Raw genomic sequence first — 22430 nt, 5'->3', positions numbered from 1 at the left:
CATGCTCATAGAATAGAGAAGGCAAATTACATCTGTCCAGGAATTTAATAACTTTGCAGTAAAAATAAAGTGTTTAACAAAACACTCTGCTGTCCCCTCCCTGCTCTCCATTTTTCTTAAGTATCCATTTCCTCCTGTGTTTGTTCTGAAGCTTTCTTTAAGCCTTGGAGCTTAAAGCAAAATTGGGTATTGCAAAATATAGGTAAATATATAAGTGTATATTCCTGTTTACAGTATATATATAAAATATATATTCCATGATAATTTCAGAATATTTAATGAGAGTTTTTTTATTTAAATACACTGTCTTCCTAAAGTATGCTCTTCTTGTGTCTTCCAGGGTCAAAATGTATTTGGTCTTGATATAACTGAGACACCTGAGGGAGATAAGTGGCCTCAACTGATTGTCCAACAGATTCTGGATAGGGAGCAGAAGGATACCTATGTGATGAAAATTAAAGTTGAAGATGGTGGAAGCCCTCCAAGATCTAGCACTGCCATCCTGCAAGTCACAGTGACTGACGTGAATGATAATCGCCCAGTCTTCAAAGAGAATGACATTGAAGTCAGTGTTCCAGAAAATGCTCCAGTGGGCACCTCTGTTTCCCAGCTCCATGCCACTGATGCGGACCTGGGCTCAAATGCACAAATCCACTTCTATTTCAGCAATCAGATCTCCAGTTTGGCCAAAAGGCTTTTTGCCATTGATAACACTACTGGCCTCATCACTATAAGAGAACCTCTAGACAGGGAGGAATCTCCTGTACACAAGCTAACTGTTTTGGCCAGTGATGGCAGTTCAACTCCATCAAGAGCAACAGTGACTGTTAATGTCACAGATATTAATGACAACGTCCCATCAATAGACACGAGATACATCATCAATCCGGTTAATGGGACAGTGCTTTTGTCTGAGAAGGCTCCCCTTAATACCAAAATTGCGTTGATAACTGTAATGGACAAGGATGCTGATCTGAATGGGAAAGTTACATGTTTTACAGATCATGATGTTCCTTTTAGGCTAAAGCCAGTGTTTGATAATCAGTTTCTTCTGGAGACAGCCACCTTTCTTGATTATGAAGCCACACGAGAATATGCCATTAAAATAGTGGCTTCAGATTCAGGGAAACCTCCCTTAAACCAGTCTGCAATGCTCCTGATCAAAATTAAAGATGAAAATGACAATGCCCCAGTTTTTACACAGCCCATCATAGGTCTTTCCATCCCTGAAAACAATGCTCCTGGTACTCAGCTGACCAAGATAAGTGCAACAGATGCTGACAGCGGGCGCAATGCTGAGATCAGCTATATCCTGGGTTCTGATGCGCCCCCTATTTTTAACCTGGACCGCCGTACAGGCATTCTGACAGCAGTGAGAAAGCTGGACCGAGAAAAGCAAGACAGGTACTCCTTCACTGTGCTGGCTAAGGATAATGGGATGCCACCCTTACAGACCAATGCTACTGTCACAGTGTCAGTCCTGGATCAGAATGATAACAGCCCTGCTTTCACACATAATGAATATAATTTCTATGTGCCAGAGAACTTACCTATGTATGGCACAGTGGGGCTGATCACAGTTACAGATGCTGACTCAGGAGAGAATGCTGCAGTCACTCTCTCTATATTAAATGGTAGAGATAATTTCATTATAGATCCACTTACTGGTGTAATAAGACCCAATATTACCTTCGATAGGGAACAGCAGGGGTCATACACTTTCCAGGTGAAAGCTGTGGATGGAGGAAGACTGCAGCGTTCCTCAACTGCCAAAGTGACCATCAATGTTGTTGATGTAAATGACAACAGGCCTGTTTTTGTTATTCCTTCATCTAATTATTCATATGAGTTGGTTCCAACATCAGCCAGTCCAGGATCTGTAGTTACTAAAGTCTTTGCAGTTGACAATGACACAGGAATGAATGCAGAGCTCCGCTATAGCATCATAGGTGGGAACTCAAGGGGCTTATTTACAATTGACCAATTAACAGGCAATATTACTTTGAAAGAGAAGGTAATTACATCAGATCATGGCTTGCACAGACTGGTGATAAAAGTCAATGACCTTGGACAGCCGGAGTCTCTTTATACTATAGCTCTTGTGCATTTGTTTGTGAATGAGACTGTTACCAACGGTTCCTATATACAAGAGCTAGTGCGCAGGAATATGGAAACTCCAGTTGGCCAGAATATTGGGGATGGTGAGATAACCCCGCAAACCAATGATTATGTTAAGATCATCATTGCCATTATTGCAGGCACTATGACAGTTATTCTTGTAATTTTTGTTACTGCTTTAGTACGGTGCCGCCAGACACCTAGGCACAAGGTTGTCCAAAAAAACAAGCAGAGTGGTGAATGGGTTTCTCCAAACCAAGAGAATAGGCAGATCAAGAAGAAGAAGAAGAAGAAGAAACGTTCTCCAAAAAGTCTCCTTCTCAACTTTGTGACCATTGAAGAATCTAAGCCTGATGATCCCAGCCACGAGCACATAAATGGCACTTTAGACATTCCTGTAGAGCTGGAAGAACAGACTATGGGAAAATATAACTGGGCCACCACACCAACCACATTTAAGCCTGATAGCCCAGATTTAGCAAAGCACTACAAGTCAGCTTCTCCACAGCCTACCTTTCAAATTAAACCTGAGACTCCTGTACCCCCCAAGAAGCACCATGTCATTCAGGAGCTGCCTCTAGATAACACGTTTGTGGTGGGCTGTGACTCACTTTCCAAGTGCTCATCGAGCAGCTCGGACCCTTACAGTGTTTCTGAATGCAGCTGTCAAGGAGGCTTCAAGACCCCAGGCCCCATACACACCAGACAGGTAATGGACATTTTAATGTGCTCTCTTTTTCCTTCCCTTCTTCCTTTGCCATTCCTATAACTCTAGCTCTAAGCACTGCAAAATGGCTTTTTTTGCAAGGTTTAAAAGTTTGAAAGTTCATGTTTGGTGGAGGCATTGAAACGTAAACAATTTGAGATGTGTCAGCGTTAAGGGAGAAAAATAAAAGAAAATTACTCATGACTGTAAGGAAATTGAGCAGTGAGTTATTGCATCGATGGGTATTGCTGACTGCAGGTGGCAGTGTGGCACTTCCTGCATTACTGCAGTACCTGCTGCAGCTCTGAAAGGCAGAAGGGGGTTATGGTACTGTCCTCTGTAGTATTGTATGCTCAAGAATTGAAGTAATCTAGGCCAGGTGGAAAGCAATAAAGCTTTGCAGGATCTGATAAGTGGTTCTTAATATTAATGGAGTCTGGAATTGCAGCCTTCATTTGGGCATAGCTTTACTTCAAGGTCTCTCAAAAGCAGGCAAGGATTTTCCTCAGAGAGTTTCAGTGCCATTTCCAGACTAGAAGCATATTGGACTACTTAAATCTGGTGGAATGACATAGTCGACAGGCAAAGTTAGGGGAAAGGTAGAAGCATCGGTATAATTGCTCTTGCTTATTTGCTGCTCTGCCTGATAAACCAGGTATCTATTAGCTTCTTACAAATTCAGTACAGCAAAGGAAATGTCTAAAGAATCCTCAGCTTAAAATTAAAAATAAATTGAGAAAAAAAGTACCTTTTGTTCTTCAGGACACTACAGAAAGGCTTTAAGTCACTGCAAATTGAATCTAATGTCTGTACATGTTCTGGACAGTTTCATTATTAATAGAGCTTTGCTGTTTGTCTGTTTACTTCACAAATATCACAGTTTTCTGTGAAAATCATTTTCTAGTTAAGTTTTAATAGCATAGCTCAAGGAATTAATAATTAAAGTAATAAATATAGCAGGAGAGTTTTTATATTATTGATAATATATTCTAATACTATTACTTGGGAACAAATCCTCAGTATGACTAAGTCTGTTAGACTTTTTGCTCCAGCTGAGGTTTTACTTTTTTTTTTTCTTTTTTTTTCTTTTTTTTTTTTTTTTTTTTTTTTGGGGGGGGGGGGGGAGGGGAGGGAGGGCTTTGTTTTATTACCACTACAGTGATACAAAATGTGCCTAAAGAAATCTGCTCATTCAAAGTAGTCACCATAGTTTTGAAAATTGCAGAGTGGGTTGTTTATTTTATTCTGTTTTATTCCCCTTACCAACATAAAACTATGTAGTAGCCTATATCACTGGGCTTTATAAAACTTCCATCTTTTTCTGAAATGCCCGAACAGAAAACTTGAAGGCAAAAAAAGGAAAATAATTTCTTATTTTAAGACCTAACAGCACTGAAAAATATATAGATTTTTGAGATCTGTGGTTTTTTATTAAGGGTATTTAAATGTGTTAATTTAAATCATGTATTAGAAAAGCTTCTTGTGAATTTATTCATCTGTTTGAACTTGCATAACTCTGAGGAAGATGGTGCTGTTTTCGGCATTTCTGTAGGCCTGATCTAAGTGATTTTTCAATTGAATTCTGGTATAATTCATCTGAGCCAAAAATGTTTTTCCATTGTCTGCTCAAATACACGTTTTCATGCAGTAATGCTGCTAACAAAGAAAGCAAGCTCATGACTCTTTAGGTTTTTACTAACATAGTTCTTCCATCCAGAGGGGCTTTTAAAGTCGAATGGAAAGCAGTTTTCTTCTGCAGAAGCTGGTTGGGGAAAAGAACATTTTCTTTTATCTGTACCTTAAAGGTCAATGACAGGGGCTTCCTATCCGGAAGAGCAGAATAGAACTGGGTTTATCTTAATACTCATTACCTAATATTAGCTTATCGTCGTATAGCTGTACTTGAAATTATATTTGTGTGATGCACTGAATACATCAGAATGAGATTAATATTGCTATTTGTATTGATTTTGTTAAATCTACAGCTGTCCTTCTTTTAGGTATATTGTAAATATATATTAGGTATATATATAAAGTGACCACATTGTTGGAGTAAGTGTAACTACTACCAGTGGCCCTTTACACTAATTTGGAAACAACATTTACCTTTAAACATATTAATTCACATTTTTATTACTTAAATAAAATATAATTAACTTAATGCTTTTATTTACATAAATTGGGCAAGAAACACTGTTAATAGTTAAATCCTTTGTGTTGACTATGATCACAAAGGCAGAATTGTATTTCATGATAAGTAAAACCAAGCAAAATATTTCCTAAACCTCAATGGATCTTTTAAAATGTCAGTCTTACTCCAAATGTGGCTTTGTATGTTGTAGTCTGTATATTTTTATCTCCTGTGGGAATTTAGAAGGTGACTCAGGACAGACTAATTTAGAGTTGTCACTGTTAGCTGGTAAAGAAATGTAACAAGTGAAAACAAGCTTCTGCCACAGTGCATCAGATGTTGTGCTGTCCCACCATCCTCCAGCCCTGGAGACCAACAGGATGTTTGTGGTTAGTGATGATTTTGTGTTGTGTGCTTCCTGAATTTTTGGAACACTGTAGGACAGCCTGAAGAATTGAAGGATAAGAAGTTAGTTAAAAAGGGAGATATGTTAGATTGAAAAATGAAAATAAGTTGTTTAATTTGAGAACAGATATTTCACTTTATTAGTAACAATTACTGTAATGTGTCCCTTTTAGAAGCCAAAAGCTCTCTGAAGGAAACTAAAGAAGATTACATTCACTGTGAAGTTATCTCTTCAGTTTCTAATGGATGCTGATATTAATAGGCCACACATCTCAACTTAGTTTTTAGTTTTGTCCATGAAGACTTTCTGTGCTGATATTTATAATAATATTGAGTTAAAGCTAAAAATATATGTTTTCTTTTGAAGTTCTAAATTTTATGTGTGTCTGAATGGTATTGATTCAGGTCTTTAAAGAAAGGAAATTATGTCTTTACTGCTAAATTTGTCTAAGTGACCTATAGAATGACAGAAAGTCGTAACAGTTGTACTCAGAAAGCATGCAATAGAAGATGGAAGGTTTTTCTACTAAAAACCTAAAATATCTCTTTAGTGGTCATGTGGGCAAATAAATACATCAATGCAACAGCTGAAATTTTTGTAAAGAAGGAACTGGAGAGTCCTGAAGCAACTGAGGACACATTGAGTCATGAGCTACAGGATGTTGCCAAGGGAAAAGTGTGGTCCTAATGTAACGTCCCCTAAGAGAGAGGTCAAGCTTCTGTTGTATGTGAGAAAGGGCAAAGGAGAGAGATATTAATATTATTTTGAAGTTACACAGTAGAAATGAATAAATACCTAGTGACAGTAGACCTTCAAAATAGCCTGCTTTCTGTTGGGATTTACTGGGGAGAATTCTTTTAAAGAAGTTCTACCAAGTTATAAATTGTGAAGGGACTTCTTATTCATAATGTTTTTCAAACTAGGGTATTTGGAGGCTCATAAAATCAAACTGACTTACACTGTCATCAGATTGTCACTGTTCTGGTAGTTGTTGGCCTCCTAGGAAGATGCATTTGTTTGGTAGAAAAACATACAGCACATTGTAACTTTATTTGTCTGCAAGCTTTGTAAAAGCTCAAGGTCTTTTGACATTTACCTTAGCGAGGAGCAGACTATGTGAAGTGTTCCATACTGACACAAATTTTCTAATTCTTTTTGTGTTTGCATTGGAATAATGAAAAGAAATGAGAGATTTTCCAGTCCAGTTTTCATGTAGTACATATCTTCAAAATCTAAAATCTTTGCTTAAGTACTTTAAACGACATTCAAACAATTCAAATGCTTGTTTAGTTAGCAACCTGTCTGTGCAAAACATGCATCATTATGAAGTACCATGTGGCAGCTTGGTTCAAAGAAGATACTGCCACAATGGTTCATTAGAACTTCCTGTGGTTTCTTCTCCTTCTTGTCCTTTTATTTTAATTAATGCTAATTCAGACCTTCTTTTAATCTGAAAACAGTATAAAGCATACTATAGGAATAGTAGAAATCATTGAAAATAAATACCCGGGCACTCAGAAGGGTCCTGTGACCTTTTGTATTGTCATTTTAAACTTTAACTTAAGAACAAGGCTTTTCTGACTTTGAGTTATTGAAGAAGTGTGAGTGTTCATGAAAGCAGCACTTCTTCCACTGATAGAACTGGAAGGTGCAATCACGGTCTGCATCTATGATTGCACGCTGTTTGGTGGTTCTCCCTGCTTCACAGTGGGCTGTGGTCTATATGTTAGTTTAGCTCCACTGCTAGTACACTATACCATGTTTGGGAAGTTGAGTGAGTGAACAGGCATGCAGATGGATTTTTCTCATATTTACTAACACAATTGTTCATTAGTTGATTTCAGTTGCATGGATTCTATCATCTGTGAACATACCTGTACATATAAACAGAAATTTCAGATGACACGGTGATCTCTGCTGAACTTGTTTTTTAGAAACTGATTAGAGGTAGACATTACATTCCTTACCAAAATGTGAATGGGAAGTAGACCTCATTTAAAATACATTACGTTTTGAGGCTCTATGGTCTCGATTCTATGATTCTGTTAGTGACTGCTTAGACCTGCTTACAGTTACGGTATGTTTGGTTTTCTGTTTCTGATTAAAAATGTGGTGAAATGTTATTACAACTTCCTACTCAGTGAGAACAATGTGCTTAGTATGAATTGAAAGAATATTTTACTGTTACTGAAACTAATAGCTCTGAAAACTCACCTGTTAAGTAAATCTTTAGCTGCAGGATTTATTGTTTTGTTTAATAATAGTGAGACTAGCGTGTTTAATCTAGTATGTTGTAATCATCAGTAGGCACTGTTGATGCTTCTGGTATGTAAAAGGGTATAGAGGTGACATTGGTACTTTGCATTGACAGATACAGGGTTGTTTACACTTAAAGAACATTTTTTTCTAAATATCAGCTAAACAGCTATTGGTGTAAGCCCTTTCTAAAATCCATTGTAAAATTGGTTAGTGGGATTCTAAATATTCTTGTTATTTTCTCTTAATTTTCTGGCTGGTAATTTTGCTGGTAGTTCTGATATGCTGCCATGTATATACAGTTAAGAAAAAAACCTGAAATTGCATCTGGAGAAAACATTTCTAACTGAAGGCCAAGTGTACATCTGTGACTTGGAAGTTAGTGAGCAGTTACTTAAATGTGCAGTAATGGTGGTCAAGAAAATGCTTTTTCTCTGTGGAACACTTTGAAGAAAAACTTCAGAATTGTTCTTTTTATGTATTCACAGGGAAAGCATGGGGGAAGTTATTAGGAAAGTGCTCCCCTTGCCTCATTGTAGAAGACAAAAACGGAGCAAATGGGAAGAAAAGAAAGAAGAGAGTAATGTTTTATGTGAGGAAAAATTTGAAAGATTTTTAATACCACATTTAGATTAAAAACCAATTCAGAGAAAAAAAAAAAACAAAAACAATAAAACAGTGCCCGCCCCTCTTAAAAAGTAGTTGACTGGGTTTGTACCGAAGTTGGTAGATGAAGTTCTGGCATTAATAACTAGGTGATTTTTATGCAAGCTAGAATGATGCCCAACTCTCTCTCCAATAGCAGTTTATCTTGGGGTCATAGCAGCAAAACTTTCCCTGATCATTAAGTGCATTTCACTTTAAATTTTACAGGGGGATAACTGAAAAGTTTACGGTCTTCTCCTTGTGACCCACCTTTGTTTTTTTTTAAATTAGCATTGCCAACAATGAAGTCTGATTTCACCGCGGTTTAATTTTCACACATCTATCTTTTCCTATTTTCTCCCAGAAGGTATTGCACTCAATAAGCTGCAGTTGATAGCAATTTCCTAACCAGTGAGTGGCTAGTGTCTTGGTGACTGTGGTACTGATAGTGCTTTCCTTCCTTTTAAATAATTGATTGGAATTTCTGTGAATTTTTAGGACTCTTAATTCTGATAAATATAGATTAAAGATGCAAAACACATCTTCAAATAAAATATTTTATGCTGTTAGGAATGATGCTCTTGAATGAAGTCTGTTAAAACCATTTAGAACATGTTCTAGGTAGTACGGTAGCCTTCTGATAGGTATAATCTTGCAATAGCTCTTGGGGTTTCAAGCTGATAAAGAAAAAAAAAGTAAGAAACCTAGAATAACATACATAGAAACCATTTATTTGGCTCCTGTTTCAGTACTTTTGCTATGTGTATATAGGTGTGTGCAGATCTTTGCATGTGTATAGAAACCTGAAAACACACACACATCAGAAACGGTTGATTACTCTAGAACTGCTGTAGTTCAGTATGTCTCAAACCATACAGTAATTGACGTGGTAGAAATTTGGAAACAAACTTTACAGTATATGGGGAAAATATGCAGGAAAGGGCTTTTCTCATGCTGTTTCTCTGTTTGCCAGCTCTGAACGTCATCGCATCTGATGTTATATACTGAAGTCGTACGTGTACACAATGATGTTAAGCCAGCAAACATGAAAACAAGGAAATAGCACGAGAAAGCCCTTTGTCCTGTCTCTGATTGCCGAAGAAATTTATCGTCTGATCTCCAGAGGGGTTTGGAAGTGACGATGAACTGTTCAAGCTGCCCTACTGAAAGGTATCAAGGGCAAGAATTTTTTAAAAAGAAAAGACAAAGAAATTTTAGTACATTGTGCTATAGTGTTCTATAACGTAGTTTTGCTAAGAAAAAAGTAATGTGACCCATCCTTCTTCACAGTTGGTGATCATGGTAAATCTATTTTGCTTGTAATCATCTTCTTGTCCCAGATTTTTTTTCTTATTTATTTTAGTTGAAAGAATTAGGATTTTTTTTCTATAAATATATTAAAAGGGAGCAATAAATTTTATTCATACATTAAAAAGAGAATGTAAAGTTCTTTATACTCCCTGCATTTAAAAGAAAAACAAATAAATTGTCACTTATAGCACCATTATACATGTTAAGAAATAAGTGTTATTTATATCTATTCCGTAATATTTTTAATTATGATGTTGCTGCTACGGATCATAAATAGAATTGATCAAATCGTTGCTTTCTTATTTTATAGACACGATAGTAGTAGTGAAAAATGAGTACTTCCTGCTTTCTTATCCACAACACTTTGTAATAAGTGATCACCTTTTAAAGTAACTGAAAAGTATTCACTTTTAAAAATAAAATAAAATTTAATTTGCATTTTGCTTGCTGAAGTCTAGGTAATGTCTGTATTACAGGTGCCATACATTTCACCTTTTGAGGTACTTATTGTAATTTTTTTAAAAATAAGAGTCATAAATCCAGTAGCTTTGTTTTCAGTGTGATAGACTAGGAAATTACTTACCTAATTTTTCACTGTTAGCCAACGCATAGGGAAAAAAATGGCCAACTGTTGGTTTTGTTTTTTTTTTTTTTTTTTTTTCCCCCGATTATTTCTCTGTGGTTAACTTTTTTAAAAACTATTGGTTTTTTACATTATAATTCATTATTTAGCATGGCTGATTTAAAAAGATAAAATTTTAGTATCATCGCTTTGTTTGCAGGTTGGTTACAAGTTCTTGTATATTGCCTCACATTTTAGGGAGTAGTGCTTAATATGTATCATCTACAATATTAGAATTTCATATGCAATGTAAAATCTCTTAGGAAGCAAAGGAGTATAAAGAACCTGTTTTCTGCACTTATATGAAGACATGTATATTAGTTTGCTAGAATAAAATGAAATACAGACACTGCTTTTAACTGGGATGTATACAGTATATATAACTTTCTTTTAAAGAAAAAGTTATTAATGATTCATGAATTAGACTTCAACATGGAATTCTTACACATTACTGTATGTTTGATGTAAAGATATTTATAGACCTGTACTTAATAATCAAGTTGCCTCAGTTCTTGGACTGCAGAATGTCTACCATAACTGTTGCCTATAGTTTGCTCCACATTTGCTATCTGGCTCTTTTAAAAATGTGTATTTGGCTATTTGATCTGTAAAATAAATTCTATTAATAATGAAGTACGTATTGTAATTTAGCATATTGTATTGCATAATTATAGCTATGACTGTTACAGAAGATTTTTAATTTCTGATAATGAAATAATTTTCTTGGGAGGAAGTTTATGTATCTGTAAGACAGTTTTGCTATTCCTGTTTATCATACCCTTGCAGCATTTATGCTTCAAACTACAACCCTAACACTGTCAGTGATTAGACATACAGTAATGATATTGATTCACTCAGTGCACCAATTCAACTAGTTGCTTTGGGTTGACAGTTCATTCCGAACATAGTGAGGAATTTATTCAAGTACTATTGTTTAGTGTAGCAAAGATTGGCCCTGCCAGTTGCTGTTACAATTGTTCGCTTAGGTGCTTTGTAGGTGGGTAATGGCAAACATTCAAAGGTACTTGTTAAGAGTAATCACCCTTTGGTCTGGCAGTTGTTTGTCAGGAAGATAGTAGGATTTCACAGGATTTCTGTTTTTTCTTTTTCTTTTTTTTTTTAATGATTCCTCGGATTTCTGTTCTTACATAATTAGGTTGGATTTCCTTGATGAGAAAACTCCTATGCATAATATTAATGCTTCATTAAGAAAAACACCAAATAATTTCAATGTTTACATGGAAACTTTATCTTTTTTTTTTTTTCTTAATCAAGGCGTACTGAGTTGAGATACTGGACAGGGTTAATCTAAACTCAAGCATGTAACTTCCTTACCTCAAATAAACATAGAGTTGCCCTCAGTTTTTCTTGTGGTAGTGAAAAGGCATAGATATACTACAGCAGGTTATTTTGGTTTTAGGACTCCATGTCCTCTAGAGGTGCCTACTTTCTTACACTTGAGTATGAAGAGAACCTTTGATGAGTACCTTTCTAGTTCAGATGTGCCGCTTATGTGGTTGCAGAGAAAAGTATTTTTCATGAGACTCCTAGTTCTTTTGCTTTTAACCTAGCTGAAGGTCTGCCTTTTTCCTAGTATTTCACTGATAATGTAATTCTAGTCTATCAATAAATAAATCTAAAATAATCTAGGATGATTTTAAACTTTAAAGAAGTTACATGCACAAAATAAAAGGTGCATCAAATGGTTTGATTATTGGTCCAAATCAGTAATCTCTCTCTTATAGTTCTCTCATGAGTCAGCACAGCCAAATAAGATAACTCTCCAAATGCACTAAGGGAGAAGCCAGAAAATTCTGAAGTGGTTCAGTTTTATGTGTTTTCTGTTTTGATTTTTGTTTTCTTTTTAAAAAATGATACTTAGTTGTAATTCTTTCATAGACTGGCATAAGATTGTTCAGAGAGCTCATTTCCTTCTGATGGTTAAATGGGTTCATGAAAGCTTAATATGTGCTGACCAAATAGGTATGTGTGCTGAATATAATTTTCTACACTTTTCAGTGATATGAATGCTAAATGAAGGCCAGTCAAAAAAATCTGTATTTAGTTTTGGTTTGATTTTTTTTAAATATAAAATCAGTATTAATATCCTGAGTCAAAGCTAGGAGTTCATGTGTCAACACCAACTCTCAAATGTTTTCATGTACAGAAGTACTGTTTTCTGACTACATTGAAGTCAGAGTTCACTAAAAGTAAAAATCACTGAGTTGACCAAATGCTGCTTTTGAAGTTGAAAACTCATGGCATTTTCTTTGGAAATATCAGTCAAACTTCATAAGTTACTTTATTGTACTTTAGACTGTAATTATTATTGCTCACTATCATGTCAGTAAATTTCTCAAGAGATTCTTCCTTTTATCTGGTGCACATTGCCACCCCTGTCACCAGCGCAGGCAGGTCTGTGTCTGTAGATAAAGTCCTAGAGTTCAGTTTTGGTTAGTTACATTGCTGCATGTAGCTCAGCAAAAAGAATAGTTCTTTATTTGTTGCCAGTTTTACAGAGTAAATTAATGGCATTGCTGCTTTTAGCTTTACAATGCCAGCAGCCAAAGATGGCTCTCAGATTTGCTTTTCTGCATCCTGTGTCATGTTGTCAAGGCCTGGATTTCATATGGATATGGGTCTACCAAAGCTCAATGGCACTCGATCTTAAACGTGCCCTGATATCGAGTGAGTCACTCCAGGGAAGAGCTATGGCACACAATCTGCAGTTTGCGTCAAAGCTGCCTATCATATCAGAAAATGTATTGGACTTTGGACGACTTAAATACTTCTGAATTTGAGTGGAGGCCTGCTGAGGGGCAGTAGGGTACTGTCAGGAACAAAGCTGGTTTGTGATGTCAATGGAATTATTTTTTTAACATAAACTGTAATGCTGCAGGGGTTTTTTTGTTACACATTTTCAGTGATTTCTCATTTTACCATAACACAGATATTTATGGTATATCCTGGTCTTAGGTATTATTTGTAAAATCTTTTAAACAAATATTTTTAATATATATTTTTGCTTTCATATTGAATTACTGAGCACTGTTTCTTTTATGTCTTATGTATCTATTTCTAAAATAAATTTTGTTTGGAGATTATATTTGTATACATTCTGGAGAAGCACTGTTTTTAAGTATACCTCTGGTCTGCTTAATGCATGCACACCATCAAATCTATACCTATGCTGATACTTCTTAGAGTGATTAGGAGCTATAATTATTAAAGTAACTTTACTACAAATAAAATACCATAAAGCTTATGAGTAATCTATCTGAAGAAATATGTTTCTTTCAAAACCTTATACTCCTTAGCAGTACTTTTCTTTTGTCTACATTTTCTTCGAAGAAATCTGGTCTAAGCAGGAATTCTGAGCTGCACATCTAACAATGTTTACATATATGTGTGAGTTTATACAGTATTTAAAGCCAGAGAGAGAGATAGATAGTACTCTTAGATATACATAGAGAGATATCTGTGTTTGTAAAGAAAAAACATGAGTATATTATCACATACTCAATTAGCAAAGTTTATAGGCAGTATATTACATAGAACACAGCTGTAGGTATGTGCCTGTCTCGGTACCCAGTGTGTCTTGCTATGAAAGATAGTCAAACTCTAAGTTTTCACTTTATCACATTATTTTGAGATTTGGAAAGGTCGATCTTCCCTTTTGAGAATGTACTGGCTTCTCACTATATTAGAAAGTGACTCTTGATACACGAAGGTTAGGATACAATATTTTAAGTACAGTTTTGAATTTCAGTTCTTTTTCTTTCACTATTTCACTTTTCCTCATGCCCATACTGTCTCCCACTGTTCTAAAGTACTAATTTGTTTCTATTGCATAGACTCATTCTCTTAAATGTTGCTACTGAAAATGTCATCAAAATGACATTTCTGTATTTCCTCCAAATTATGAGCCTCTGCTTATTTCATAAATAGACACATGTAAATAAAATTCAGTGTTTTACATTCATACAGATGGATATTAAGTGTATTATCTGGAATATTTCAGGGGTGCTACTGACATTCTGCAATCTTTTAAATAGGTTATATTCCTTTGTATTTATTCTGTTTCTCGTCTCTATGGAAGGTGTTCATTAAATTAAATCACTTATTTCCAATAAAAACTGAATGGTGATATCAAAGATACAAGGTTTGATTTCCCATCACTAAATTACAGCTAAAAATTATGAGCTGAATTTCAGTCTGTTCTGTCAGCCTAATTTTCATCCTTTCTCTGCTAAGAGATGATGGTTATGACTGTCAGATGGAAGAACTGCCCTCTGCTTATGTTCTCTGCTTTCTTCTGGGCTGTGATGTTGTTTGACTTTGTTCTTGATGTGATCACTGCAGTATGACATGAAATTTGAATCTGAGACATTTCCTCAAAAGAATTTCCTCCTTTTTATTGTCTAGGCAGTACAAAAACCTTCCCTTTTATCTGTGTGCATCAATCGCAAACAAGTTGCAGCCATATAGACACACTGACACTAATACAGATCTAAAAGACTCCAGTCATAGACTTTCCCAAACAAAAATACTTTTTCTAGATCCATATCTAAACCATCTACGGGCAGATAATGTCTTTCCTTTTTCCTCTCTTCTATGAAAAATAAAAACAATGGGACAAATTCTGGTCTTAGCCAGACAATAGTGCACATGTGTTTCAGATAAGCAAATGACCCACAGACACAAGTATTTCAAAGAGGTGAATGGAATTCGGAACCTCCTTTCCTTTGAAGTTCTAGACTATTTGGATAATTGGAAATACTCAGGAAAACACATGCCTCCCATGACTTAGACATATTTTATTTGGATAAGCAATTCAGGAAAGAAAAAAAATCCTTATTCTAACCAAATAGTTTCACAAACTCTCTAATGGTTATTTTGTATTAAATGTCAGTATGAGTATTTTAAATTTCAAAATATAAATTAATTAAAATTAAATACAAAATAACAGCTCAATACTTTCTGATAGAAGTGAGACTCATAAAATAGCTTCCTATAAAACAAGTTTAAATCTGAATAATTTGTTGGTTTTAGACAATTATGTCATTATGTGGTGTTCCAAAGTTTCCATCTATTTGGGGGTGCACCATTGATGGAGTTCTACTAAAAGATCTGATGTTAAGAGGACATTTTGGCTTATATACGTATGGTATAGTGGTTTTCTTTTTTGAGGTATGAACACTCAAATTATTATTTTCAAATCTGTTGGTGGATAGGGTGATTTGTATGATCTCAATTGCTAAGATACAGGAAAGCTCCTTGAAGTATTTGAAAGAAAGGAGTACAACAGTAGTACTCATTCTTGCCCCCCAGTTAAATGGAAAATACGTGTGCTTCAGCTACTCAGTGATGTTTATCTTATGTCATTATCTATCGACCGGAGTTACCAGGGTCTGCATAGACAAGGTCATAATCATGTGCAGAAACTAGGTGGTTTTAGGATAGAAAGGGATGAGAAAAAAGAAGGTTTTGTTAATGTATAATTTTTAATGTAGTGAGATAGCTCTATGAAAAAATCTGAAGTGCCACATTAGAAATCTTTGTGGATGTAGTTCTGAGTCACATTCTGACAAGCTTTCTTAAAAGGACTGCTGTGGATTTATTATTATGAGTAAAAGTAGCAGAATGTTGCCTACTAACTTTGAATGTATGGGAACACATGGATGTGTGTTCATATCTGAGCTGAAAAGTCTGATTCATATTGGCTTTATCGTAATTGTAAGGTATCTTATTTGTATTGTTGACTGACTTTTATTGAGTGTTAGAAATTTTCTTTTCCTCCCTTTGAAAACTAATAGATTTTCAACTGGAAGTGAAAAGGAAATGCAACTTAGACTTGAAAAGCATATGGTAGAATTTTCTTTGCTCTTTTAACTGGAGGAGACTATTTAAATTCTTAAGGATGGTACAGCAAGTTTACTGTATGATACACCTTTTTTTCCATTTTTAAACTTACCTGAGGTAAAATTATCGGTTTTGTATAAATATAAACTGTCTTCTAGCTTTGTTGCATTTTTTTCCTTGAAATATATTTAAAAAATAAAACAAGCAGGTACTTTTGCTTGCAAGTATCCAGTTATTACAATTATGTAAACATATAGGTACAGATATTTAGAATTATACACTATGAAAACAGAAGCATTTTCACCTTCTACCTTCTGTTTTCAAAAGCATGAGGTTTAGGTGGGGGGTTTACCAAGACACTATCTGATGCAAGCCTACCACTGAATCACAGCAAAGCTGGGAAAGTGCTTTTCTATTTTGACTAAGTGTATTTGTAAACAAAACTTCAAGAAGGGAGGAAAACATTGGATTATGTTCTCAAGCTTAACAGAAAGGAGGCAGTAACTTCTACAGCCTGCTGAGATGTTGATTGCTATTGATTTCAAAGTTAGAAGCCAAAACCACTACGATTTATAGAAGAAATATTTCTCCCAAATCCTGTTAACCTCAGAACTCAGTAAGAGCTGCAACTAAGAGCTGCTGCCACTTGTAAAGGTATGCCTGGTATTACTATTATTAGCAGCAGTGATCAGCATTGTTGTATTTGCTGTTCTGCAGTGCATGCTGAGTCAGCTTGGTCTATAATATATTTTTTTAACTGAATGGGAACAATGGATTTACTGAAAACCTACAAGAAAATCCTTTTTTCCTCCCTTAAAATAGCGGTAAGCTGCTCTTCCAGATACAGATATCTAGTACTTTTCAGAAGTACGTCCCATTAGACACATCGATGTAATATAATAGCTTATGTTTGATTCTTTATTCTTCACTCTAAGTATTTACCTTTTAAACTCTTATTTTATACATTATAGGGCTGTAGAAGCTTATAAATAGATATAAATGCAAAAATAATATAATTTCCTAATACTTTTTTAAATTCTTATTTTCTCTGTAAAGGGAGTATTGTAAGATATTTCTTGCTGTTCAGTAGCATGCCTGAATGCATTCTTGAATGGCCTGAATTAGATTCTTACTTTAATCTAGAAAAATGACATTGTGACTAATTAAAAAACATGGATAAACAGATTGTTCCATGTATAAGTAAACACCAATCATCAAACCTACTCATTCTGAAAACATTGGGCTTTGATGATTCCTTCAAACTTACTAACTGAAAGTTAATAACTTCTAAGTATGTAATGAATACATTTTAAGAATGTAGTAATGTTCTTTGGCTGTTACATGGACAAAGTTGTGAAGTAATACCTGATAAGTGATCTTTGTTGATTTGATTCCCTTTCTTCATCAGAATTATTGTAGGACCATGTCTGTGTATTATTCCTTTGGCCAGGTTCCTAACTTATGTCATATCCTGTTCATCAAATACTATTTTTGTTCTCTCATGGCTTAAAAAAATACTTGTGTGGTGTAACACCATGAGATTCTTGCTTTCTTGTCTCTAATATACAGTTTAGGATTGTCTTGTGTATGTTTTCCTATTTTTATATTAATATTTTGAAACTATGGTGGGGTTTTTTTGTGTAACAGTCCAGACATATGTAAGTTCTTGCACTTGGTGTTGTGTCAGCTTGATATTTGACAAAAGCACTGTAATAATAACCAAAGGAATTAATATCAGATATGTCTCCTTTGACAGTATGTTATAACCATTTAGGATATGTTGGTGGGTTATGGAATATACATCTATTCGTTATATCAGAGTTCCTGAAGATTGAAGATCATGGAATCATTGAACAGATCAGGTTCAGAGGGACCTGTGGAAGTTACCTAGTCCAGTCACAGTGCTTAAAATTAAGTTAATTTATATCAGTTTGCTCTGGACCTTTTTTCAGTCTACTTGTAAGTATCTTTAAGGGTGGAGATTCCAAAACCTTTCTGAATCACTAGTTTCTATTTGACTACCCCATATTGTGAAGTTTTTCCATGCCTTAATTGGAATTTCAGTTGTGTTCAGTCTCTATTGAAAGAGCATGAATGTACTTTACAGACTGATACGAAGAACTTGAGTACCAGCAAAACTTTTTTCTGCAGTCTTAGACAAAATCCAGCAAAGTCTGTTTTGAACAGAAGTCATTAAAGCAGATCAGAGTCATTCAGTTTCTTTTGGTCATATCTCTTTGCTTCTTTGAAAATGTGTGCATTGTGTCCTAGACAGCATGTATGCTCAGTCGTACTTGGAGTGATTGTGTTGTGAGCTCCCAAACAAGAAGCTGGTTCCCTGGCTTTGCAGTTGAAAAGGTCATGATGAGATAAAGTGAAAATTTTCAGTCAGCTTTCGTGAGCCCCTTGCATGGGTGGCCTGTTTTTATTCATTCATGCTTTCCTATCTTGAAAATCGCTTTATTTTTGAATGAGAAAACTGCTTCACATGATGAAGCTGCAGGATAAATTCTTTTCTTGCTCAATCTTACTTGTCTGTCTTCCTCTTCACTTCTAGATATTGAACAGTCTTCAGCTGTCTCATCATGCTTCACCAAACATGTCCTTGTATTTTTCAGTCTTTGTATCTTTGGCATTCTTTCTGTTTTAATGCATAAGTAGTTGCATCATCACACTGTTTCTTCTGTGTTTTTTCATATTACGCAAATATAGAATCTATGAATATTCACACCAATGAAATTCAAAGTAATGCTTAAAACCAAGCGTATTTGTGAGAATTTAACTCTGCCATGTCTTTGCCATGTCAATACTTTCAAGAAAGTACTTTTTTTTTCTATTCAGCCTATTTCTGGGATCCTCTCAGAAATCTCTGAGATTAATCCATTCCTGTGTCAGTAGAAATGTTTAATATTTCTGGATCCTCAAGTATATGTTGCTGTCTCAGTGGAAATCAGAATCTTAATTGTTTATATAGAGCCACTGTTTATATGCATAAATATCCAAATGAATTGAATTTACTTACAGGTGTAAATATTTAAAATATATATATTTGTATGTGTTTTCAGGGTAAAGCCCAAATGAACACCATTTTCTGTGTACTTGTATGGCTTATCAATTTTTGTATTTGTCTTTGTTTTATATATATGTTGAGAGTTTTCATGTGGGTTCCATCTGGTTGTACTAGTAAAAACACTGGTAAGTTGACATAGTTGTGATTGTTTCACTCACATAGTAATAAGGGAATTAAACCTTTTCAGAAACTTGCCGTGGAGGTTGGATATTAAAAGCAGATAGAAACAACAGAATAGTTCCGTCAATAGCAATTATAAAAAGATGATGTAATTGGAGGGAAAAAATATTCTTTTGATGGTTTTGTGTACCAGATATACAATGGTGCGATTATGAGTTCACTTCTAGCTACCAAGCATCATTTATTAGTTACAGTATTTTGGCTTTGAAACACTGAACATGGATAAGACAGCGCGTGCTCAGTTGTGTAAGGGTTCCAACATCTGTCCTGACAATCCTCTTACAGAGTCTTTTTTGGAATTAAGAAATGGCAACATGAATTCTGAAATGGATATGAAAGAAACAGAGTAAATGGGGTGTGTGGGGGTAGGGGGATTGGAAGAGAATATTTCATTATTTCATTGCTCCTTTTTAACACATTAACTGCTTGAACTGTTTGTTTTTATGATTCCAGATGGTAGCAAGATGCATATAAATGAATAAAATGAAATAGAACAAATCAAATGCTTGGCTGCAGTTCAAGAGCAGCTAAGGCTAAGCTTTATTAAATTCACATGAGGATATGATAACTGTGGAATTTCACAGAATGAACTGCAATAATCTTACTCGTGAAGAACATCATTCTTCTTGAGATAGGAGAATCTAAAATTTTATCATGGAAAAAAACAAAGCCCCTTTGGAGCTTTATTTTCAGAGGGCATTCAGAACATTCACTACTTGACTGAAATCTGTACCTGTACCACAAAGAAAAATCAATATGCACAATCCATTTTTACACATCAAAAGTTTTAAGTGTTTGTTCTTTCTCAGCCGCAAAGTAGAGAATACTTCAAAGAAATTTAGTATGTTCTATGTTAAAACTCTTCAGTGTGTCATATAAAGTCCCTTTAGTAATAAGTATATTTATATTTTAAAAGGGGAGGGGGAAGTATTACATTTTAAAAGTATATTAGATAGGAAAAAAATATGAATCTGTCTAAACCAAATATTTTTTATGGTTTTTTGCAGGATATAATTCACATTGGTGATGCCTTTTTTGTGACTGTAGATCATTTTTTATGCTTCTACAGTTGAATGGCTGTCTCTAACTCTGATTTTCAGGCATCCCTTTCGTCACTTAGTGAAATTAACTGTAAGCAAAATTTGTTTCTTTTTAATATGCTATTTTTCTCTTACTTCTTATTGAAACTCCAAAACTACTGTTCAGAATTTCTGAGGAAAGAGTAAGATGTTTTCCTCAAAAACCTTGAAATATATTTCCTGCCAATACTTAAAGGATCTATGTTGTTAAATTTTCCATTTAAATGTAATTAAACTTGATTCATAAAAACTGCATTCATAAACTACATCCCTGTATCTGAAATGAAGGAAAGAGAAAATGCTAAAACTCAGGGCTAAATGATTGTGAGCACCCAAATATATTGGGGAGTTGGTCAGAGAAAAGCAAGGGAAGGAATAAATCCAAAGCTGGTTTTATATTCTGTTTATATTTTCTTGGCTATATTAGTCCAGCGTGGTCCCTGTGTGACACCTTCTATACCAGATAAAAAGAAGGTTGTTACATGGGTGGAGATGCATGAGTGGAGAAATCTGCACAGCACTTTGTAGTATCTGGAGGTTCTCAGAAGAGGTTTTCTTCAGCGGACAGCTAAGATTATGTAGGGGGCTTTTTATCAATAGAATGTGTAGCCTAGTTCAATATTGACTTAGTTTCTAGCTGTATATTTGTAAGATATTTACACTCTGTAATGGCTTACTGTTTTTCCCACTTACCTGTGTAGAAAAGTGAAGTAAATAAGCAACAGTGTGGATCTCTGAAACTATATCCCATGAAGAGAGAATTGTCACAACCAGAATTTAGCCTTTTCAGTAGAAGATTCGAAATGCAAAAGTGCAAAATCCATAAAAAAGAGAAAATGAGTCAGCTGTTCACCTTGTAAGAAATATACTATCAGTGTGACTCAGTTAACTGCAAGGCTTTCTCATAAATGAAATGAAAACTCTATAGGTGAAACATGCACAAGGAAAATGTGGAGGCAAAATTGCTCCTAGGTATGCTGTCCACTGGATAGCGACAGTCTACTATGATTATGGAACTTTACAGGGTTTACTAAATTTCATAGTCATAGGTAGAGAAATTAAGTAACAGATGACATAATTTTTCATGTCGTGTGGGTTCTGGTATTTAAACATAAGTGATTGCTCCTGTAAAGTAATTTACTCCCTCTCAATGGAGTTACTACATGGGTCAGGAGAAGAGGTGAAATGACATTCCATTTAAGGAAAACTTCAGAACCATAGGAAAGGATATAGTTCTTGATTGCAATATGTCTTATATAAGGTTGATATGTAAATATTTGTAAGCATTGAGATAGCCTAAAAGGTAGCTCTGATGTAACTTGAAAAGTTGCAAATGTAAACTTCTCCCCCCCGGCTTTTCTTTGGGTTTTTTTTGTACTACTTTGAGGGTTTTCCCAAGTACAGAATATGTTATACAGTAGCCTACAATGTATTTTTTTTTTCTTTTTACTGGACACTATGCATGTTTTTTTATGTCTTTATTATACATCATATGTGTTTATACATAAGTTATTTTTGAGCAATATGAAAACTGAAAGCATAGTTTGCAATAATACAGGTAAATATTGTAGTAAATTAATTATATATTTTTCAGTAAGTGCAACTGATTGACATTTATCCCTTCTGTAACAGGCAAAAAAAGTGTTGAAAGAGCATGGGTAACTTTTATAGGAACTGATGAATCATTACTTTCCAAACATTAGGTAACATTAGACTGGACGTCACATCAAAATAAAATAAAGAACAGTAGAAGACAACTGCTGATTTAGTGTTTTGATAAAATTCCTTGTAGTTGGTTTGGGTAATCTCAAACATGTCGGTTTAGCTTTAGTGGGCTGAATAACTTGTTCGCTGAAGTCCCCTTTGAAAATGAAGTGAAAGACAGAATCTGGGTGCTTGATAAACATCAGAGCCAGAAATGAAGAACTTACTTGAAGGCTACCAACACTTGTTCCTAAAAATAGTAGTCCAGTGGTCTGTATAAAATATGATGGCCTGAAAAGTCTGACATATGTCATAACAGATAGATGACCTTTTTTCCTTG

At 34.9% G+C, this 22430-nt stretch overlaps 1 protein-coding gene across 1 annotated transcript in view; it reads left to right on the top strand.

Moving 5' to 3' along the window:
* Positions 1–22430, top strand: part of PCDH11X (protocadherin 11 X-linked) — a 508255-nt gene that overhangs the window by 77222 nt on the left and 408603 nt on the right. The window contains 1 exon segment of the mRNA XM_040614703.1: positions 341–2827. Within this exon segment, the coding sequence (XP_040470637.1) occupies positions 341–2827 (2487 nt within the window).

This window comes from Falco naumanni, chromosome 14 (genome assembly GCF_017639655.2).
Source record: "Falco naumanni isolate bFalNau1 chromosome 14, bFalNau1.pat, whole genome shotgun sequence".
NCBI lineage: Eukaryota > Metazoa > Chordata > Aves > Falconiformes > Falconidae > Falco > Falco naumanni.
This window is presented reverse-complemented; position numbering and strand designations above follow the sequence as displayed.